This window comes from Lucilia cuprina, chromosome X (assembly GCF_022045245.1).
Source record: "Lucilia cuprina isolate Lc7/37 chromosome X, ASM2204524v1, whole genome shotgun sequence".
Lineage (NCBI taxonomy): Eukaryota > Metazoa > Arthropoda > Insecta > Diptera > Calliphoridae > Lucilia > Lucilia cuprina.
The window spans coordinates 8,230,543-8,248,267 of NC_060949.1; the positions used below are offsets into that span (position 1 = coordinate 8,230,543).

At 27.5% G+C, this 17,725-nt stretch overlaps 1 protein-coding gene across 1 annotated transcript in view; it reads right to left on the reverse strand.

Moving 5' to 3' along the window:
* The window catches only part of LOC111690109 (slo-interacting protein 1), a 41,611-nt gene extending 27,052 nt beyond the window's left edge, over window positions 1-14,559 (reverse strand). Inside the window, exon 1 of the mRNA XM_023452568.2 lies at window positions 14,159-14,559. Within this exon, the coding sequence (XP_023308336.2) occupies window positions 14,159-14,191 (33 nt within the window). The 5' untranslated portion in view covers window positions 14,192-14,559. The remainder of the gene's footprint in view (window positions 1-14,158) is intronic.
* Window positions 14,560-17,725: the final 3,166 nt, after the last annotated feature.

Sequence of the window (17,725 nt, forward strand, 5' to 3'; positions counted from 1 at the left end):
AATTAAAATACAATAAAATTTTTGTGGATTTTGTAACCCGTTGCTGTTTAATGTTTCTTCTTGGCTTTTTGTTTTTTACACCATATTGTTAATATATATTGTGTATAAAATATTGTGTATAAATCAAGATGTCTTCGGCTTCTACTGTTTTTAAGTGTGAAGACAGCAAAAAATCTTATAAAAAACCCAGTCTAAGTAAAATATGTATATTGTTGTTACATGTTTAACCGTTTATACCTGAGTAAAATTACGTGCATCAATACCCAACATACCCGGTCACAATTTATGTGGCTATTTCATCTTTTTATACATTTCTAGTGTATAATTAGATAATTATTAAAACCAATTTAATAAAACGTCTGTATATATAAATTAAAGAGTTTTTGATAAACCATTAAATTTTAGCAATTTGTTTTAAAGTTTTCTTATTGCTTTCCTATTAACAAAAAAATCATGTGCTAAAAAAACGCCTTCATAACGTATACTGTACATTGGCAGAATTTGACTTCAAGAAGTTAATATTCAGTGACCGGGAAAAATAATTGAACAAAGCTTTTTATATATTATTTATTTAAGGTGTATAAAAACGAGTAGCATTAAAAAAATTGTTTTGCTTTCGCAAGTAGGGAACGTTTTGCCAAAAAGGATTCCTAAGTCATGGTCAATAATTAAAATTTTAAAATTAAAACTTAAAAATTTTTGTTCATATGAGAATAAAATTATTACAATCGGCATAACTTTGCTTTACTATGTCATATACTATAAAAAAATATTTCATCAAAATCGGCCCATATTTGTTAATTTTACAGGGTCCACAAATATTTCACATTCAAATTTATGAAGACACATTACTGAGTATTTGAAACTAAATTTGTTGTTTAGTTAATTTTTTTTCATAAGATACAAGAATATGTAATTGTAATAACAAAACATAAAATTTAAATTGAAACTTAATTTTTGCTCGATAAAAAGTATATAAAATAAACATAGAAAATCGGTCATAAATTGGTTTAAAATATATTTAAATCTAACTATTTTTTGGAAATGTTATAGAAAACATTACTCTGAAAGCCGATATGATCTCAACAGTATGAATGATGCATATATAAATAAAGTTGATGATGAACAGGCTATTAAATAAGCATTGACTGATACTGTTTCGGGATTAAAGTTGGAGCTTTAAATCGGAGATTGTGGATTGCTATAAACAGATACGTAGCATGAATCTTTGACGTCTAAGAATATATCTGCGTTCGAGATAGAGAATAATGTTTTGCAAAAAGACTGAATCATGCCGATATTGTTGTTAATGGGTTACCAGATGGTGTTGATGATCTATTTTCTATCGCTGTTAAGATTGGAAAAATAAAAATCGTAAAGTGGAATTTGAGTTTCTATTGTGTTTTAGTTCTAAATCTGTTTTAAATCCATAAATGCATTTCTTCAGAGCAGGTCATTTAAACTGTCAAAGCCTGAAACCTTTAGCTGATTACTCTAAGATTGCTGAAATTTTGCACAAATTCTTTTAGTTAATGCGGTTTGGTATTGAAAATGGGCAATATCGGACCACATATAAGGGCCCCTCCCCTTAAACATTATTTGTTTTTTTGTTTTATAATGCAATAAACAAATAAAAGTTTGATAATAGAATATTTATTTGAATATTGGTGTTTATTGCTGTGTCAAATTTGATTAGAATTGCTGTTGCAGTGTCTCTCATAAATATTCGAATTTAGGAATAATATGAAAAGAAACCAAATTTAATAACATATTTTGTATAAAAAATTAATAAATAAATTTGTTAAATTCACTAGACAGTCCTAAGCTTTGATATTACGCTTTTTAAAACTTTAAAAATTCACATTTACTTAAATTCATTTAGCTTTATTTAAAAAAAGTCCATAAAATTACCTCACAAAAGTATACGATTTTTTTCTGTATTTCATATTTGACTATATTATACGAAACACAAAACTTAGAATCGAATGGTTTTTTTTTGCTAAAAATTGTTTTAAGGATAACTATCAACCGAATCGATATAATTTTGGATCATTTGGTCCACAATTTTGGGGTATTTGTACCATCTTTTTATGTAATATCATTAAAATGGCGGTTTTTTGGAAATATTTGTATTTTTTCTCCTTTTTTCCAGAGATAAAACCAAAATTTGTTATTGAGATTAAATATACCCCTTGGGGCATCTAAAAATAATATTTTTTATTACAATAATCTGTATTTAAACGTTCCAAGATATATTATTGGAATCATTCTTCTATCGCTAATTTAATTTACTGGAACTCAAGTCCATTTTTATAATACTAGGGTCAAAAATTTTCGGGGAAACTTGTCTTCTATATATTGTTTTAGATATCAGCTGTTATACATTTTAAGTTTTCAATATATTGCGGAAGTTTATAACTCCAAAGCATGTCTCGAAGAAACGCCACTCAATATATTGGAATCATTATTTTTATAACCAATGGCCTCTAGGCTGAATGGTACCATATCATTATGGTCTAACTCAAAAATATTCATATCTGTTTAAATATTATCTACTATGATCAAAATAAGCCCAAAATTTTTTACATACAGTGTTGTTGTAATGGGCAACATAATCGTGAATGTTATGAGTAGTAAAAACTAAAATCTACTGTATAGGATGACGTTTTGTTAAGGCATGTTTTGGAGTTGTACACCGCTACGATGTCTTGAAAATTTAAAATATATTAATGCTAATATCTACAATTATATATACTAGCCAACTTTGTCGGAAAATATCGATCCTAGTGGTACGAAAAGGGTGTTAAGATCCAGATAATTCAATTAGAAACAGAAGAACGATACCAAAAATATATCATGGAATGTTTAAAAACAAATCTTTATAACAAAGATTATTATTTTTAAATACCTGAAGGAATCTATTAAATCCCAATATTAAATTTTGGTTTTATCTCTGGAAAAAGAGAAAAAATGGCAAATATGGTCAAAAATCGTAATTTGTGATATTATATGAAAATATGGTACAAATACTCCAAAATTGTGGACTAAATGGTCCAAAAATATATCCATTCGGTTGATAGTTACCCCTTAAAACAATTTTTAGCAAAAAAACATTCGATTCTAATTTTTATGTTTCGTATAATATAGTCAAATATGAAATATAGAAAAAATTCTTATACTTTTGTGAGGTAATTTTATGGACTTTAACAAGTTAATTTATTAATTTTGCATACAAAATATGTTATTAAATTTAGTTTCTTTTTATATTATACCTAAATTCGAATACTTATGAGAGACACTGTACATATAAACATACATAAACAGACAAGTGTATTAAGCCATCTTCTAGTTTTTTATTTTTTATTGTTTTTCTATTAAAATGCCTGACGCTAAAATATATAAATGTGGTTGCTGTAATGATCATATTGGAGAGGCAGTATTATGTGCAGTACGTGCAAATTGTGGCTTCATCTTTCTTGTCCGAAAGTTTCTGATAAACTCAAGTGAATGAAAAAGAATCGTCATTTTCATTCACTTGTGCGGCTTGTCTCAACAATTCTCATGTTGATAGTTCGCTTCGTGATGAAGTTTGTGCTATCAAAACAAGTATATTTATACAAGTATTAATATTTCTGATGCCTTGCGTTATAAGGTGGTCTTCAGACATTCGGAACTTGGTATTTGTGAAACTCTGTTTATGGAATTACTTAAAAGACTCTTTTTGGCGTTGTTTATTTATCTAGTGGTGATATTGTTTTGTTTGAAGATCGGCATTATAAATTACTGATGAAATTCTCCGATATAGTTATTGTTGGTGATTTCAATTGCAATTTGTTTGATACTACTAAAGAAAGCATTGTAAGATCAATCTGTTTGAGATGTAAACTAACAGTTTTTCATAATTCTAAATCAACTAACTTTGATGTTGCCCTCGATTCCTCGACATCTTTATTAGACTTTTGGCTCGTAAGTAGTACAATTTCCCTCGGTTTCCCATCATGCCTTGATTTTTGTTTATTTTCATATTAAGGTGGAGAATTCTTAAGGTTTTATAGAATATAGAAACTTTAATTGACTGGGATGGCATTTCTTCTTTTTTGACGAATTTTTCAATTCTTCATGTGTCGATTTCTAGACTTCATTTTTAAGCACCATGATAGAATCCTTGTTTGCGTATGTAACGGTTGTTAGGAGGAAAGTTCGGATGGACTTAATTGTTAGATAAAGTCGAGCTCGGTTATACTAGCTAGATCACTTAGGGACTTAGAATATTCTGGGTTCCGGAGATCTTCTAGTAATGAGAATTGGAGAGTTTTTTGTCGTTATAGGAATAGGGCCAAAAATATTCGTAGAGAAAGAAAAAAATATTCTGCTCGAATGTTTTCAGGCTTAGATTCATCCCCTATGTGAAAAATTTTGAATTTTTATTGGTGACAATAGGACAGACTATGATTTGAATGTGGATAAGGTTAATGAATACTTTGCTAATATCAGTTTTGCGGAAAGGACAAATCGTGTTAATTTTGATAATCTTTTTGGGTCATTTTCTTTTAGGAGTGTAACTCAGGATGAGTTATGGCTGGCTATGTGAAAAGTTAAGTCCAAATCTGTCGGCACTGAGTCCATACCGATCAATTTTTTGTAAAATAATTTTTCCCTATATTGATAATCTTTTTATATTTCTTGTAAAGTCTTTATTGACAACTTCTTCTTTTCCCTGCTTATGGAAGGTAACCCGAGTTGTCCCTATTCCGAAATCTGGTACTGAGCTGGTGTCTGGACTCTTACTTATATTACTGGCAGGTTGAAACGTGCTATGAGTGCCATTGTTCGCTATGTCTATAATGTTAGACGTAGGGAGCATATTTCTCGATGTTGTTTTGAGCGACCATTTATTGTAGTAAAGCCCGATGTTGGAATTGTTTACCATTTGACCTCCGTATATTTTCCCACTCTACCAACTCGTTTCCACATATTTTTCTGGTATTGATTAGTGCAGTACATACATACATACAAATTCAATGCTTATAAGATCCAGTATATATAAACTTTAAATTTGTAAAATCAACTTCACAAAATTTTTTAAGGTTTGAAAATGTAGTTTTGGAGTCAGTTTTATTCAATTTGGAACGGCATTTTTAAGAATTTCATGTAAAATAGAAAAGATATGGGGAATTCTTAAAATCTTTTGATTTTTGAGTTAAAAAAATAAAAAAATTAAATTTAATGGCACATTCAAAATATTTAGAGCAAATGAAAAGCTGTCTATTTACATTATAAATCCGTTCGCGTTAATGATTTTTATCAAGTGGCGCAGAAGTTATGGCGGTTTGAAGTATAAATTAAAAAAAAACTCTCAAAATTAATTTTCATGATAAAATCTATCACAGAACAATAAAACTATTTAAGAGATATTAGAAATAAGCCATAAAATGAATCTTTAACAATTTGTAAAATACACTGAAAGAAAATTTTATGGAGTTTATTAAAAATTTCTATTTTTCGATAAATAACGTATATTTTATTAACAAACAAATTTAAAAATATGTATTATAATTTTATACTAAAACTATTAGATTTATAACAAATATTTATAAAAATTAAAGTAATGATTAATTTAAATTAGAAATTTTTTCTGCATATTTTGGATGGTCTGATAATTTTTGTTTTTCTTTTGGCAAGAGGAATATATTTGTTGGGAAGTAAACAGTAATGTACACAAGGTGGATTTTCTATACAGTGACTGCAGGATAAATAATTTAAAAATAAGGTATTTGGCTCTTTTGCACTAAAAATCAATTGATGTATTTTATTTGACTGAGGAGCCGGTTGAATATCTTTTTGCATTTTTTTCTCGATTTCTAATATATCATTTTCCGTTACGAAACCATTTTAGAATAGTAAACATGCAAAACATTCAAACATTAAATTTTGTAGAGTTTACCAACGATTGCTAAGATTGTTAAATTTTCTATATTTAAAGTTAAAACCTATTTTTTCTAAGTGTTAATATCTTAAATATATAAAGTTTCTTGAAGACTTATCCAAACTCATTTTAGGCTCCACAAATATTAAATTACGTAGTAAAAAAAAAAAAAATTGCATAAAATCGCGAATTTGCAAAATTTGACAAAAATGCAGTTCACATAAAAATTGTATGTCAAAAGTTTATAAGAAAATGCAGTTAAAATGGTGAAATTACAATGAAATATGTTTTTACATTAGTGATACATTTTAAATCTAAGTAAATTTTATTTGGTCCATAAAACATGCAATCCTTTTATATTTTTGACGCCCACCAGTTTTTCATTAAATCATTAATAAAACTTGCAAATAAAGCCAATTTTGATGAATTTAGTCGAACATCCATGATGTGCCTTAGCAAAATGTGTTTAGATAAAAATGTCGCGCTTTCAACTATCACTGTATTTTTGAACAAATTTTTCATAGCAATGGTTTGCTTGTATCATAACCCTTAGTACAATGCGTTTAAATTTTTTCAAAGCCATTGTTTTATGTATTAAACCACGAAATAAAATATGTAATTTTTGCAAAATTTTCAAAAAGTCCATAAAATTTTTGCGTTAATTTATTTTTTAGCGCCTATTCGATTTTATATTTTTAAATAACAAAAAACTAATTTCACGCAATAATTTGCAATATTTTGTTTATGAGTGAGGATGTGCCGAGCGAAAAACTGATATTTTCAAAAAATTTCTCTTACGTTTTACTACTTTTGTGACTGTTATGCGTCCATACTATTTAGGGCACATCAACGAGATATACCTCAAACTGTGCAGAATTACGATGTCTAACTACAATGGGCTCAATTTTTAAATAATATTAAACGGCGCACGGGTCCATTCCAAAAAACTATTTAAAATTAAAAACTCAAGAAATGGTGGGGACAAATTTCGACACCTGAGTATCAACACGTAAAGTTATGAAACGCGGAAAAGTTGGTAAAGGATTGATCTCCTAATTGTAGTTACTAAGTACAGTAACAAAAAATACTCAGAAATCTTCAACCAAGACCAAAAAAGAAAAAATAATGGAGAAAAGTTAGCTTGTGACATACGATTTTTCAACATTTTTAAACTTTAAGGAACGATTGCGGATCGAAATAAAGAGTTCTAATCTAGAACTTTTGCACCATGTTGGTTTGAAATCTTGAGAATTCCACTGCGTAAAAACTTTGTTTCAGAGTTCATTACTACAGAAGTTATAAGGACTTAAATAAAATTCCAAAGGAATTAAAAGTTTTTAATAATCCCCCATATACATATGTAATAATTTGGTTACAAAAATATCTTACAAAAAAATTGTTTTTCAAATTTTTATTGATGTTGATGGTATCCATTGCTTTTATAAAAATTAAATATCCTTTTAGAAACCCATTTACTTAACTTTCTTAATATGATACTCACAACATGTAACTTCCCTAAGTTATGGAAGAAAGTAGCTATAATTGAACCAATTTGTAAAAATAAAGTTAAGAACTATTGACCGTAATTACAGGTTATACGCATGAAAAGAGTTTAAGTATCAAGTGTCGCTCTGGTTACATATCAACTACTCGTCTGACATCTTTAATTGATGCTATTATATATACATGGTTTCAATAATCGTGAATGCTCGGTATTGGTATCATTAAATTTAATAAAAGCTTTTAATACTACTGACCACAATTTTTTAATTCAACTCTTTAGTTAAAATTTTGCTATTTGGTATTACCGATAACATTTTTAGTTGAAATTTATTGCAAATTATTAAAATCAGTTAGAAATTATAACTCAAAAATGCAACTCGAAAGTTGACTTTTAGGGGCATTATCGTTTTTAAATCTCCAAATTACGGTCTTAGTTTCCACAGGGGATGAATACTTCATGATTTTTAATGGATCTCTACCTTATACCATACATAGTATCATTTTATAATTGAATTCGACCAATACCTTGCAATACAAAATAGATCTATACCCGAATTTTGCCACCGATAAACCGCCTTACAAATGTCCTAAAACTAAATTAATTCGACCAGTTTATGTTATCTTTTGCAATGAGTAGACGAATAGAAGGATTCTTTCTGAAACTAAAAGCCGTGATACACGGTTGTCAGATCTTACAACGTTGTCAGTAAAATGTTCAGATAGGAGAATATGCCCAATAAACATCGATTCAAACCTGTGAATATTTTTGAAAATTTTCTTAACTAAATAATGTATTTTCCAAATTGTTTTCAAATTTTAAAGTTTTGCCTTTGAAATAAACATGATAATTTCCAAAAACGTTTAAAAAAATATAATGTGTGATATTTATAAAATTTTCAAAGTTTTGTTTGAATTGAACATAGAAAAGTTTCTTTCAAAAAATAAATTATTTTAGAAAAATAAAAACAGAACATTTTTTCTACAGCAAGGGAGCGAAAAAACGTTAAATATAGGAGAAATAATCGGAGATATAAAAGAAAAATATGCTAAAATAAATGTATGAATGTTTTATTTTCAGGTGATGTAAAAAAATATATGAATTTTGCAATAGTTAGCATTATAATTAGGGTTTGAAATATGTATGAAAATAATAATAAAGAATACTTGAAATACGTTTGAAAATTTTTTTAGTTTCAAGCTTACCTCTAGCCTTTTTTTAAATTTGAAATACATTTGAAAAATACGTTTGATTTCTAACTGCCTTTTTGTTTGAGAAGGCCATAATTTTCCGTTTGAAAACAAAATTTTTCAAATTTGTTCTCAAAGGCTATGTATGAAATTTGAATATGTTTTCAAATACATATTTACATCATTTCAAAGGTTTTTGCTTATTGGGTGAGTACTTATTTCGAACTTTTTATTAATAAATATTCTAGAGAAGTACTTTTTAGGAATTTTTCGAATACCATTGTTATCAAATTATCCTTAATGGAGCAGTTTTATGAGGTCTTCACCCATATGTTGAGTTTTCACAGAATTTTTCTTATCAATTTTTGAAATTGTTGATTTATTTATTAAATATTTATCACAGATCAACAAATATTTGATGAAATAATAAAAGAATTATTAAAATCGTTTCTTATTTTGCTTTCATAATCGGAAATCTAGCCATTTTAATTAATTACATAAAAAATTAATATTGCAAAAAAATGCAAAATTATCAATATAAAGAATACTTTATATATTTTTTTAGTAAGAGTCTTCTATTCTGTAATTGTTCAAAAATGTCCAGTGTTTTGTCAGTAGCATAAAAATAAATAGAAAGTAATTGGTTTAGCTATTTCTGAATTTAATTAATTATGTTTTTTTTTTGTTAATTTTGTTAAATACATGTATGTTAATAAAAATTAATAATAATTATTAAATGCTGAGAGATCTCAGAGCAAGGGTTAATTTTTATTTTTCCTTCAACCGGACAATTCCCTTGATGTCGATGCCATGGTGTAGAAGATTTTCATTGGATCCTGGTGAAATTAAAATTATCAATCGTCTTCTAACTGGAATCTTATAGGGGTAAATGACCCGCTTATATGACACATATAAGAACAGTGAATGTCATTTGATCAGTCAATTGACTGACACTACTGCGAATGTATTCATCACTGCGTAGAACAAAGCTCCCATCACTTTCTTGAAGGCAATATGTTATGGAATCATTTGTGTGCTATATAAAATTAAATAAGTACCGTTTCTAAAAAGTACAAAAAAAATGCCTTTTATACGTTCAGGTTTCTAGGTTCTACATTATATAAAATTTAAAAAGTACCGTTTGTAGAACGAAAAAGTAACAAAAATTCTGTCTCTATAGGTTCAATATTGTAAAAAATTCAAAAAAGTACTTTTTGTAGTACAAAAAAGCACCAAAAAGTCCCCTTTTATGGGTTCATACTTAATCCGGGCTGTACATATTCAATTTCATGTTTCTAGGTTCAATATTATAGAAAAATCAAAAAGTACCTTTTGTAGAACGAAAAAGTACCAAAAAGCCCCCTTTTTAAAGTACAGTAAACGAATTTCAAAACATAAACAGGTTAATGCATGATTTTTTATTAAAAAAAAACAAAAAACATCTTCAGATAATATGCAGAGTTGCCGCAAAGTTTTCTTGACCGAGCAAAAAATATTAAAAATGTGCAGACTATCCTGTTAAATATTTAAGGGAAATTTATATTATTCTTTTAATATTATGTTATACAAAAAATTCTCTCCAGATTACGTGTAAATTAATCGAATATAATTCGTAAGCTATTTTATATTTTACTTCAGAAAATGTGCAGACTATTCTCCTTTATGTGTAAATAATAATATAAGAATAAAAAAACAAATTGTCCATACAAAGTCTTGAACCCACTTATAAATAAGAACAATCCACCAATTTTTGGACAAAATTTCGAGCAATATTTCGCTATTTTGCAATTCGACCTGTTCTTGGTGGTTAAAAAGGGGCTTAAATGTCATCGTTATCCTTATCTATAAGCGGATTCAAAACTTCTTCGGGTCGAAATCTTTCCAAGTACTATTTTTTTAAGTAACTTAGCAATGTTAAACTTTTTCTTAATTCTTTCATTGTTTAAACTTTTTATTCATGAAAATTTGAAAATCGTGGCTTTAATTCAGCCGTCAGACTCATAAGGTCAATAAAGCGTTAAAAAAAAACACTTTAACATAAAGTAGAGAGAAAACAGTATATTTTGATATTGGGAATATAATTTTCAATTCAAATTTTTAAAAATAAATACAAAACGCAGTTCAAGAAATCTTAGCTTATGTTCCCATTGTAATACTGTGAATCGTTTCCATTATTTTTTCCAATGCTAAAATTTTTAAATACCAATAAAATACGATCGAGCAAAAAAATTTACAAACTCCATTTATCATAGGAAAGTAGACCTAAATACCTTTTATTTAAGATATAAATCATCACATTGTAACGGGTGCTTTTTGGGAAAATTTAGTTTTTACCACTATATAAAGTCGTTTCTATTATTTTTTCCACCACTGTATATACCCTTCTCACGAAGGTGAATGGTACAAAAAGCATTAAATTAAAAAGTCCCTTAAATGGGTTCTCAGTTAATCCGGGTATGTTTCTAGGTTAAATATTATAAAAAATTCGAAAAGAACCTTTTGAAGAACGAGAAAAAGTACCAAAAAGTGGGTTCTAATTTAATACAGGTTCTACATACCTAATTTCATGTTTCTAGCAAATAACAACATATTAATGTTGCTCTTTCTCTGCTGCTCTCGCTCTGCTTTGCTTTTTATAAACAAAAATAACAATAACAAAATTTACCGTGCAATTTCTGTCTTGAAATGAATAAAAAATCTAATTTTTTTTATAAAATTTTCAGAGTTTGTGTTCTTTGCTCAATCTCCGTTATTTATGGACCGATGTTACTGATTTTAATAGCGATCTCTTCGGAAGCATGTCTAATAGAATTCTTCTAAAAACTTATTTCAACAAACAAATCGACTCATCAACCTAAAAGGATTCAGAATATGTAAACATTATGGGGTCGAAAAATTATATTGTAGAAATTACAAACGGAATGAGTAACTTATATTTACATATATACCCTTCTCATTGCGCTGCTTATTCGTCTGTTGTTTTTATTAGTTGTTTGGATGTCTGTTGGTGCTTTGTTTCGTTGTTCTTCTCATTCGCAATTAATACGTTGTTTCTGAAACAAATGTTTCTATGTGTAGACATTAAGGAAACTTCAAAAGTGAATTAAGAAAAAGTTTATATACAAAAGTTTTCTAGTGTAGAGCATGTATTGGTTTCATTGCCTTGGTTAATTTTTTATGTTGTTTAACCTTGTTGTTGTTTCTTTTCATTTTCTATTGATATAATAATCATATAGTCGGAAAAATATACATTTTATAAAATTAATATTTTATATATACATTATGGTGAAGGGTACCTACTTGTTATTCATTAATTTGACCCATTTGAACTTCGCTTACAATGTCAGTAGGATTGAATTGTAAAATATAGCATACAACTAATATTAAATGTGATGTAGCTTAAGTGGTTACTGCGTTGATCGAAAAAAAATTTGTAGGGTCAATTACGAACCGATTGTCATAAAATTTGAAAGTATTTGGTTCGTATTATAGTGAACGCCAGTTTAGCGAAAGCAAAAGCGAACAATAAATATTATTTTTTGCAAATGCAAATAGTATATTTCATGTTAATTTGCAAAGAAAATTGTAAATTATTAAATTACATAATATATTTTGACAAAAATTGAGTTGTATCAACATTTTTACTTCATAATACTACATAACTAGAGAACAATACAGGTCAGAAAATTTTAATTTTCATTCTCTTATATGCCATTCACACCAATTTAAAAACTAATTGGTTTTTGGAAAACTAAATTTCAAAAACCAATACGTTACACCATGATTTTTGTTAATTTTTACCAATATTCAATATTCACATTCAAATTATTTTTACTGCAATCAACTTTTTGTCAAATCTATTTTTATTAAACTTACTTAAATTTACCAATATTTTAAACACAATTCATTGTAAATTTTAAAATTTTTATTTAATTATTTTTGGCATTTTTTTAAAAAAGCTTTATCAAAGCTTAGCCAGAGCTGATTTTTATTTGTTTTTTTTTTTTTATCAAGAAACAAGTTAAAAGTTGTTTTCAATTTGTATGGGAAAACCGAAGAAATTTAAGTAGTTATAGTTATTGTTTGGTTGGAGAAAACGATTTCAAGTTCCATCCCTGTATCCAAATTTTAAAAACAGATATGCCTGATAAAGCTGTAGTCCAAAAACCGATATCTCCCATTTTTCATGGTTCAACAGATAGACGGACGGACGGGCATGGCTATATCGTCATAGAATTTTATAAACAACCAGAATATTGTATATACTTTTGTGGATCTATGACCAATATTTCAATTTTTGATGATGGGAATAAAAAAAAATTAAAAAAAACATGTTAGAGTACTATATTCGGCTATGCCAAATCTTAAATATCAAGCTACTTTTTATTAAAACCGATTTTACTATCTAATTCTTAGAAAACTTGACAATTTATTTGTGTACCGATACATTTGAGGAAGTTATTATTAATTAACTTATTTCCGGAATATATACCTTTGTATTGACACTATAGGAAATATTGGATAGATTGTAAAGATTTTGAACATTATTGATCACTGCCATTACAAATAATGCGTGACAAAGTCATCGAAATAGTTTCTGAGAAAACTTTTTAAGAAATTTCGATGTATTTGGTTGGTTTTAAATAATAAAGCATCTAATGTTTTGTTTTTAACTTAATTCCGGGATATTTTTACCTATTGTTGGTAATTATCCTTATAAATTTTAGTAGAGGAGTTAACATCTACTTCAAAATTATTTATGTAGAATTTAATGACCTTCAACGTGTTGTTGAAACTTATACAACGATTTTTGTTGGCATGGTAGAACATTTAACAAAAGCCCTATTTAGAATGTACGATCAACCATTTTAATAGCGTTCGTCCTTGGGTCAAGTAAAAGTAGTGCCAAATTTTATCAAATTATCTTGAAAATTTGCGACCTGCAGCGCGAGTACAATGTTTACATGGACAGACGGACATAACTAAATGAACTCAGAAAGTGACTCTGAGCCGATAGGTAGATAATTAGGATGGTATCTGACCAATATTTTTAGTGTCACAAAAATCAGCAAAAACGCATAATAAGCTCCCCGCTAGAGTCATGTGGGGTATAAAAATACTTTTTAGTTTTAAATATGATAAAGAATTGTTATTATTGAATCTATAATTCAAGATTTTTATAGGAATGTAATACTATGAGAAAAAATATTTTATTTAATTCCATAAATTTGGACATTTACTTCTATCCATTATGTTTGGACGGACAAATATTGCATGTACATTTGTAAACATATCATATATTATTTTTCAGACACAACAATTAGTGATTAAATATTATATTATAAAAATGTGTAATTTTTGCCTTTTGCTACAATTAAAGTAAATGAACTCTATATGAGTATGTACATATATATTTATTTTCACTTTTATCAGACGACCTTTCAGTCATTTAATCAAATGTACCCACACCATTGTCCTTGTTTCTATTCATAAAAGATTTTATGGGCTTAAATTCCTTTACGTATTATTCATGGTACTTACCTTTAATACCACAAAATTTACATTGGCCATCATTATTTTTGGACTAACAGGAACGTTAAGAGAACGATTAATTATTCAAATCTTTGATATTCGATTGTATTTAAGTCCCAAAGGTAATTAGCAATTACAGACTTATTTGTTTAATAACACAATCAACATTTTCTCTTTTTCTAAGCCTTTTCACAACCATATATATATCTTACTTAAAACATTTTTAAAGTTAAATAAACACAAACACGTTCTTCATACTTTTTTTAAGGGAACATTTAATGCTAACTTGAAAACGAAAACAAACAATTTTTAAGGAATTTTATGCAGATTTTTTCTACTAAACAACAAAAAGTTCTGTTTTTTATTACTGAGAACCAAGTTGATTCAAAGTTATTAACGGCGGCACTATTTAAATCGGCGTTGCCGGCACGATGTGGAATGCAATGGAGTTAGCTAAAATTTTAACTAATACCAGTGTTGCCAGAAAATGAAATTCTAAATATACTAAAATTTGCAAATCGAAGAACAAATAAGTGCTACACTATTTTAATCTAATTGCGTGTTCCCGGCGTTTCCCAGGTTTCTTGGAAGAGTAAAGAGAATATTGATATATCTGTAATGACTATACTTTCTTTAAAACAGGTGTCAAAATTAAGCTTATAATGACAAAATAGTTATGATTTTTTTCTGCATTTTGTTTAATACTAAAGTCAGTCTCTAACCCAAAAAGTCCCTTAAAAATTTTTAAATTGAAAATTAGCTTAAATTAGAAAATTTTTACTAATTTGTAGAAAATTTTAAGAAACTTTTTTGAGAAATTGTACTGTAATCGGCATTTCTATTGCTGGTAGGGAACTAAGGACACTCTCAAATTAAATTTTTATTTTTACCATGTGTAGAAGATTTAAAGAACTGTAAAGTTTATATTTATTTATTATTTATTTTATTTTATTTATTTATTCAATATAGCAATACAAAGCCTAAAGGCCAAAATATAAATATGTATTACTTAGTAATAAAAACCCTGAGTTTACAAAACTTAAAACTAATAATTAAAAGTTACAATCCAAATCACATAATTGGCTCCCCAGCCATAAGTTCAAATTTCTAAATTAAATAATATAGAAAACGTAGGTAGGTCGCAATCAGCAGTACCACGAATAAGCATACGGTAAGTAATAAAATCAATCATAAAAAATGATAATAAAGAGGTGAAATCTTAGTCTTACTTACTACTACAAGTGAGTCAAACTGGCAAAATAAAGTTGAAGTTTAACACGAAAGACATTTGTTCAATTCACAATCAAGTTGTATATTGTATCTACTAAAGTGTAGTAGCAGTGATTGTGAACAGATTTTTGTAGCAAGCCATAAGTTTATGTTCACAATAAAAAAACAATCAAAACAAACAATGTCAATAGTAAAAAAACCAAATAATATTAAACTTATTAAACGAGCAAAATAAAACAAATTATTTTTTTTATTTAAATTTCTATTATTTTCATTATTCCACATATTAAACTATAAATAAAAAGTTTTTAATAAAATTTTATTTTTATTTTTGTAAACAGCTGTTGGTTCATAATTTCTGTGTTACCACTTTATCGTTTTTTATGCCAAAATCGATTGAATTTTTTATTTATATGCTGAAATAAACAATTGACAACACTGAATTTTCTAACGACATTCGAAAAACATGAAAAATTGTCGTAAGAGTTGTATAGAACTTTTGCATAGAAAATACCAACAACATTGTTATGACTATTGTAGCAGCTGCTGACATACAACGCTACAACATCGATTGTGAAGTGAACAAATTGTTTATGTGAGAAAAATACGTAGTTCATGAGGTAAACAATTCCAGCGCCGAGCAATCCTCACCACAAATGACCTTTCAAAATGGAGTCTAGAAATTCTGGGAATATGAAGTTGAGAATTCCTAGAAGACCGCAAGAATACAAACTTATTATATAAAGTTAAAGGGAAACCATTTCTGATAACGTTATAAAAAAAATTTAGATTACGATATTTTACAAAGTCACTAAAAGAAAGCCCAAGAAATTGCTGTACATACAGTGAATCAACTAAGTTTTTTGCCAACCTTTTTTTAAGAGAATTTTGTTTCTTGTTCATAAATAAAATTCGAAAAAACAGGTAAAAAGTAAATATATGTTTTCCAATTAAAAATAGAGATTGTGTAAAATGGGAAAAATTTGCAAGAATATTAAAATACAAATTTTGGTGCTTTTGTTGTTGCATTTTATTATTATTCATCAGACTTTGCATGTGAATAAAGTATTTTGCATATTAAGAATTCCGTTTAATTTCATTGGGGTTTTCAAATTTTTTTTAATTATTTTTGGAATTTATTGTTTTATTGTTAAAAGGAACTCTTCCTTAAGTATTTTTCAATTGCCATTTGCAAAAATCATATCCTCATTGGGTGAAAATGTGATGTTATTTGCCTTAAAATGTTTAAAGGATAATAATGAGACAATTTCGATATAAAAAATTAGTTTAGATTTCTAGAACAAGTGTAAATCAATAAAATATAATTATGAAATGTTTAATCAATAACATTAAAAAATATAAAATAGATCAAATGATCCAAAGAATTATTAGAAAAAACGCACTGAGTGCTCTTTCAAAATCTTTAACTACCAAAGGGAGGCGACTTGTGTCCAAGGAAAACTATTGGACTCCTGATTTATCTTTTTCAAAATCTACATACGAACTAGGAGGGACACTATGTTTAAATTTAGACCTCTAAACAGACCTTAGGTTGCTTGGAACCAATGTAAAAGGAATTGTCGTGTAGTACAGGAAAAAATACCTAATTTAGATATTTTAAAATAGAGGTGGTTATCATACCGTAACGTAAACAAAAGCAATATTTTTCACCTAATACATAAACGTATATATGTATATTAAGAACCCAAATCAAGAATAACTATCCAGATACAAATACGCCTACTATATCTTATTCATAAAATAAATAATTTAAAATATGAGGTTGAAAATCAAGATTTAGCATTTAATAGTTCTATAGTGGTATATGGTGATGTCCCCATACTTAGAGTGGCTAGGATGGTACTTAGTGTTAGATTTAATGAATAAGAATCAATATTATACAATTCTAAATAAAATTTACACAATACTCCCCAAATAGATGGAATTTCTGTAATGTAGTTATTGTTTATCAATACAAAATGAACAAAAACCCTTGTTCTAGGTAAAACATTTGTTCTAGGTACAAATCCATTGATTATCTAATATATCATGTATCCAATTCAAAATTACTTATTATTTTCGAAAATTTAATGAAAGAAACGATAGATTTCATGTTAAATATTGATAAATTCTGGTAGGTATATAAGAGAATAAGTCGGTTAGGAAATGTCCAAATTTAGTCGTTCCACTACTATAATATCTAAAAAATGTTATTCTAATATATAGGAGTAATAAAAATATTAAATTTTATAAAATAATGCAGCAATATTAAAAAAATGAACAAAAAACCTAAAAAAGCAAAATACTTTATTGACCCAAAAAATTAACAATACGTTCACATATAAC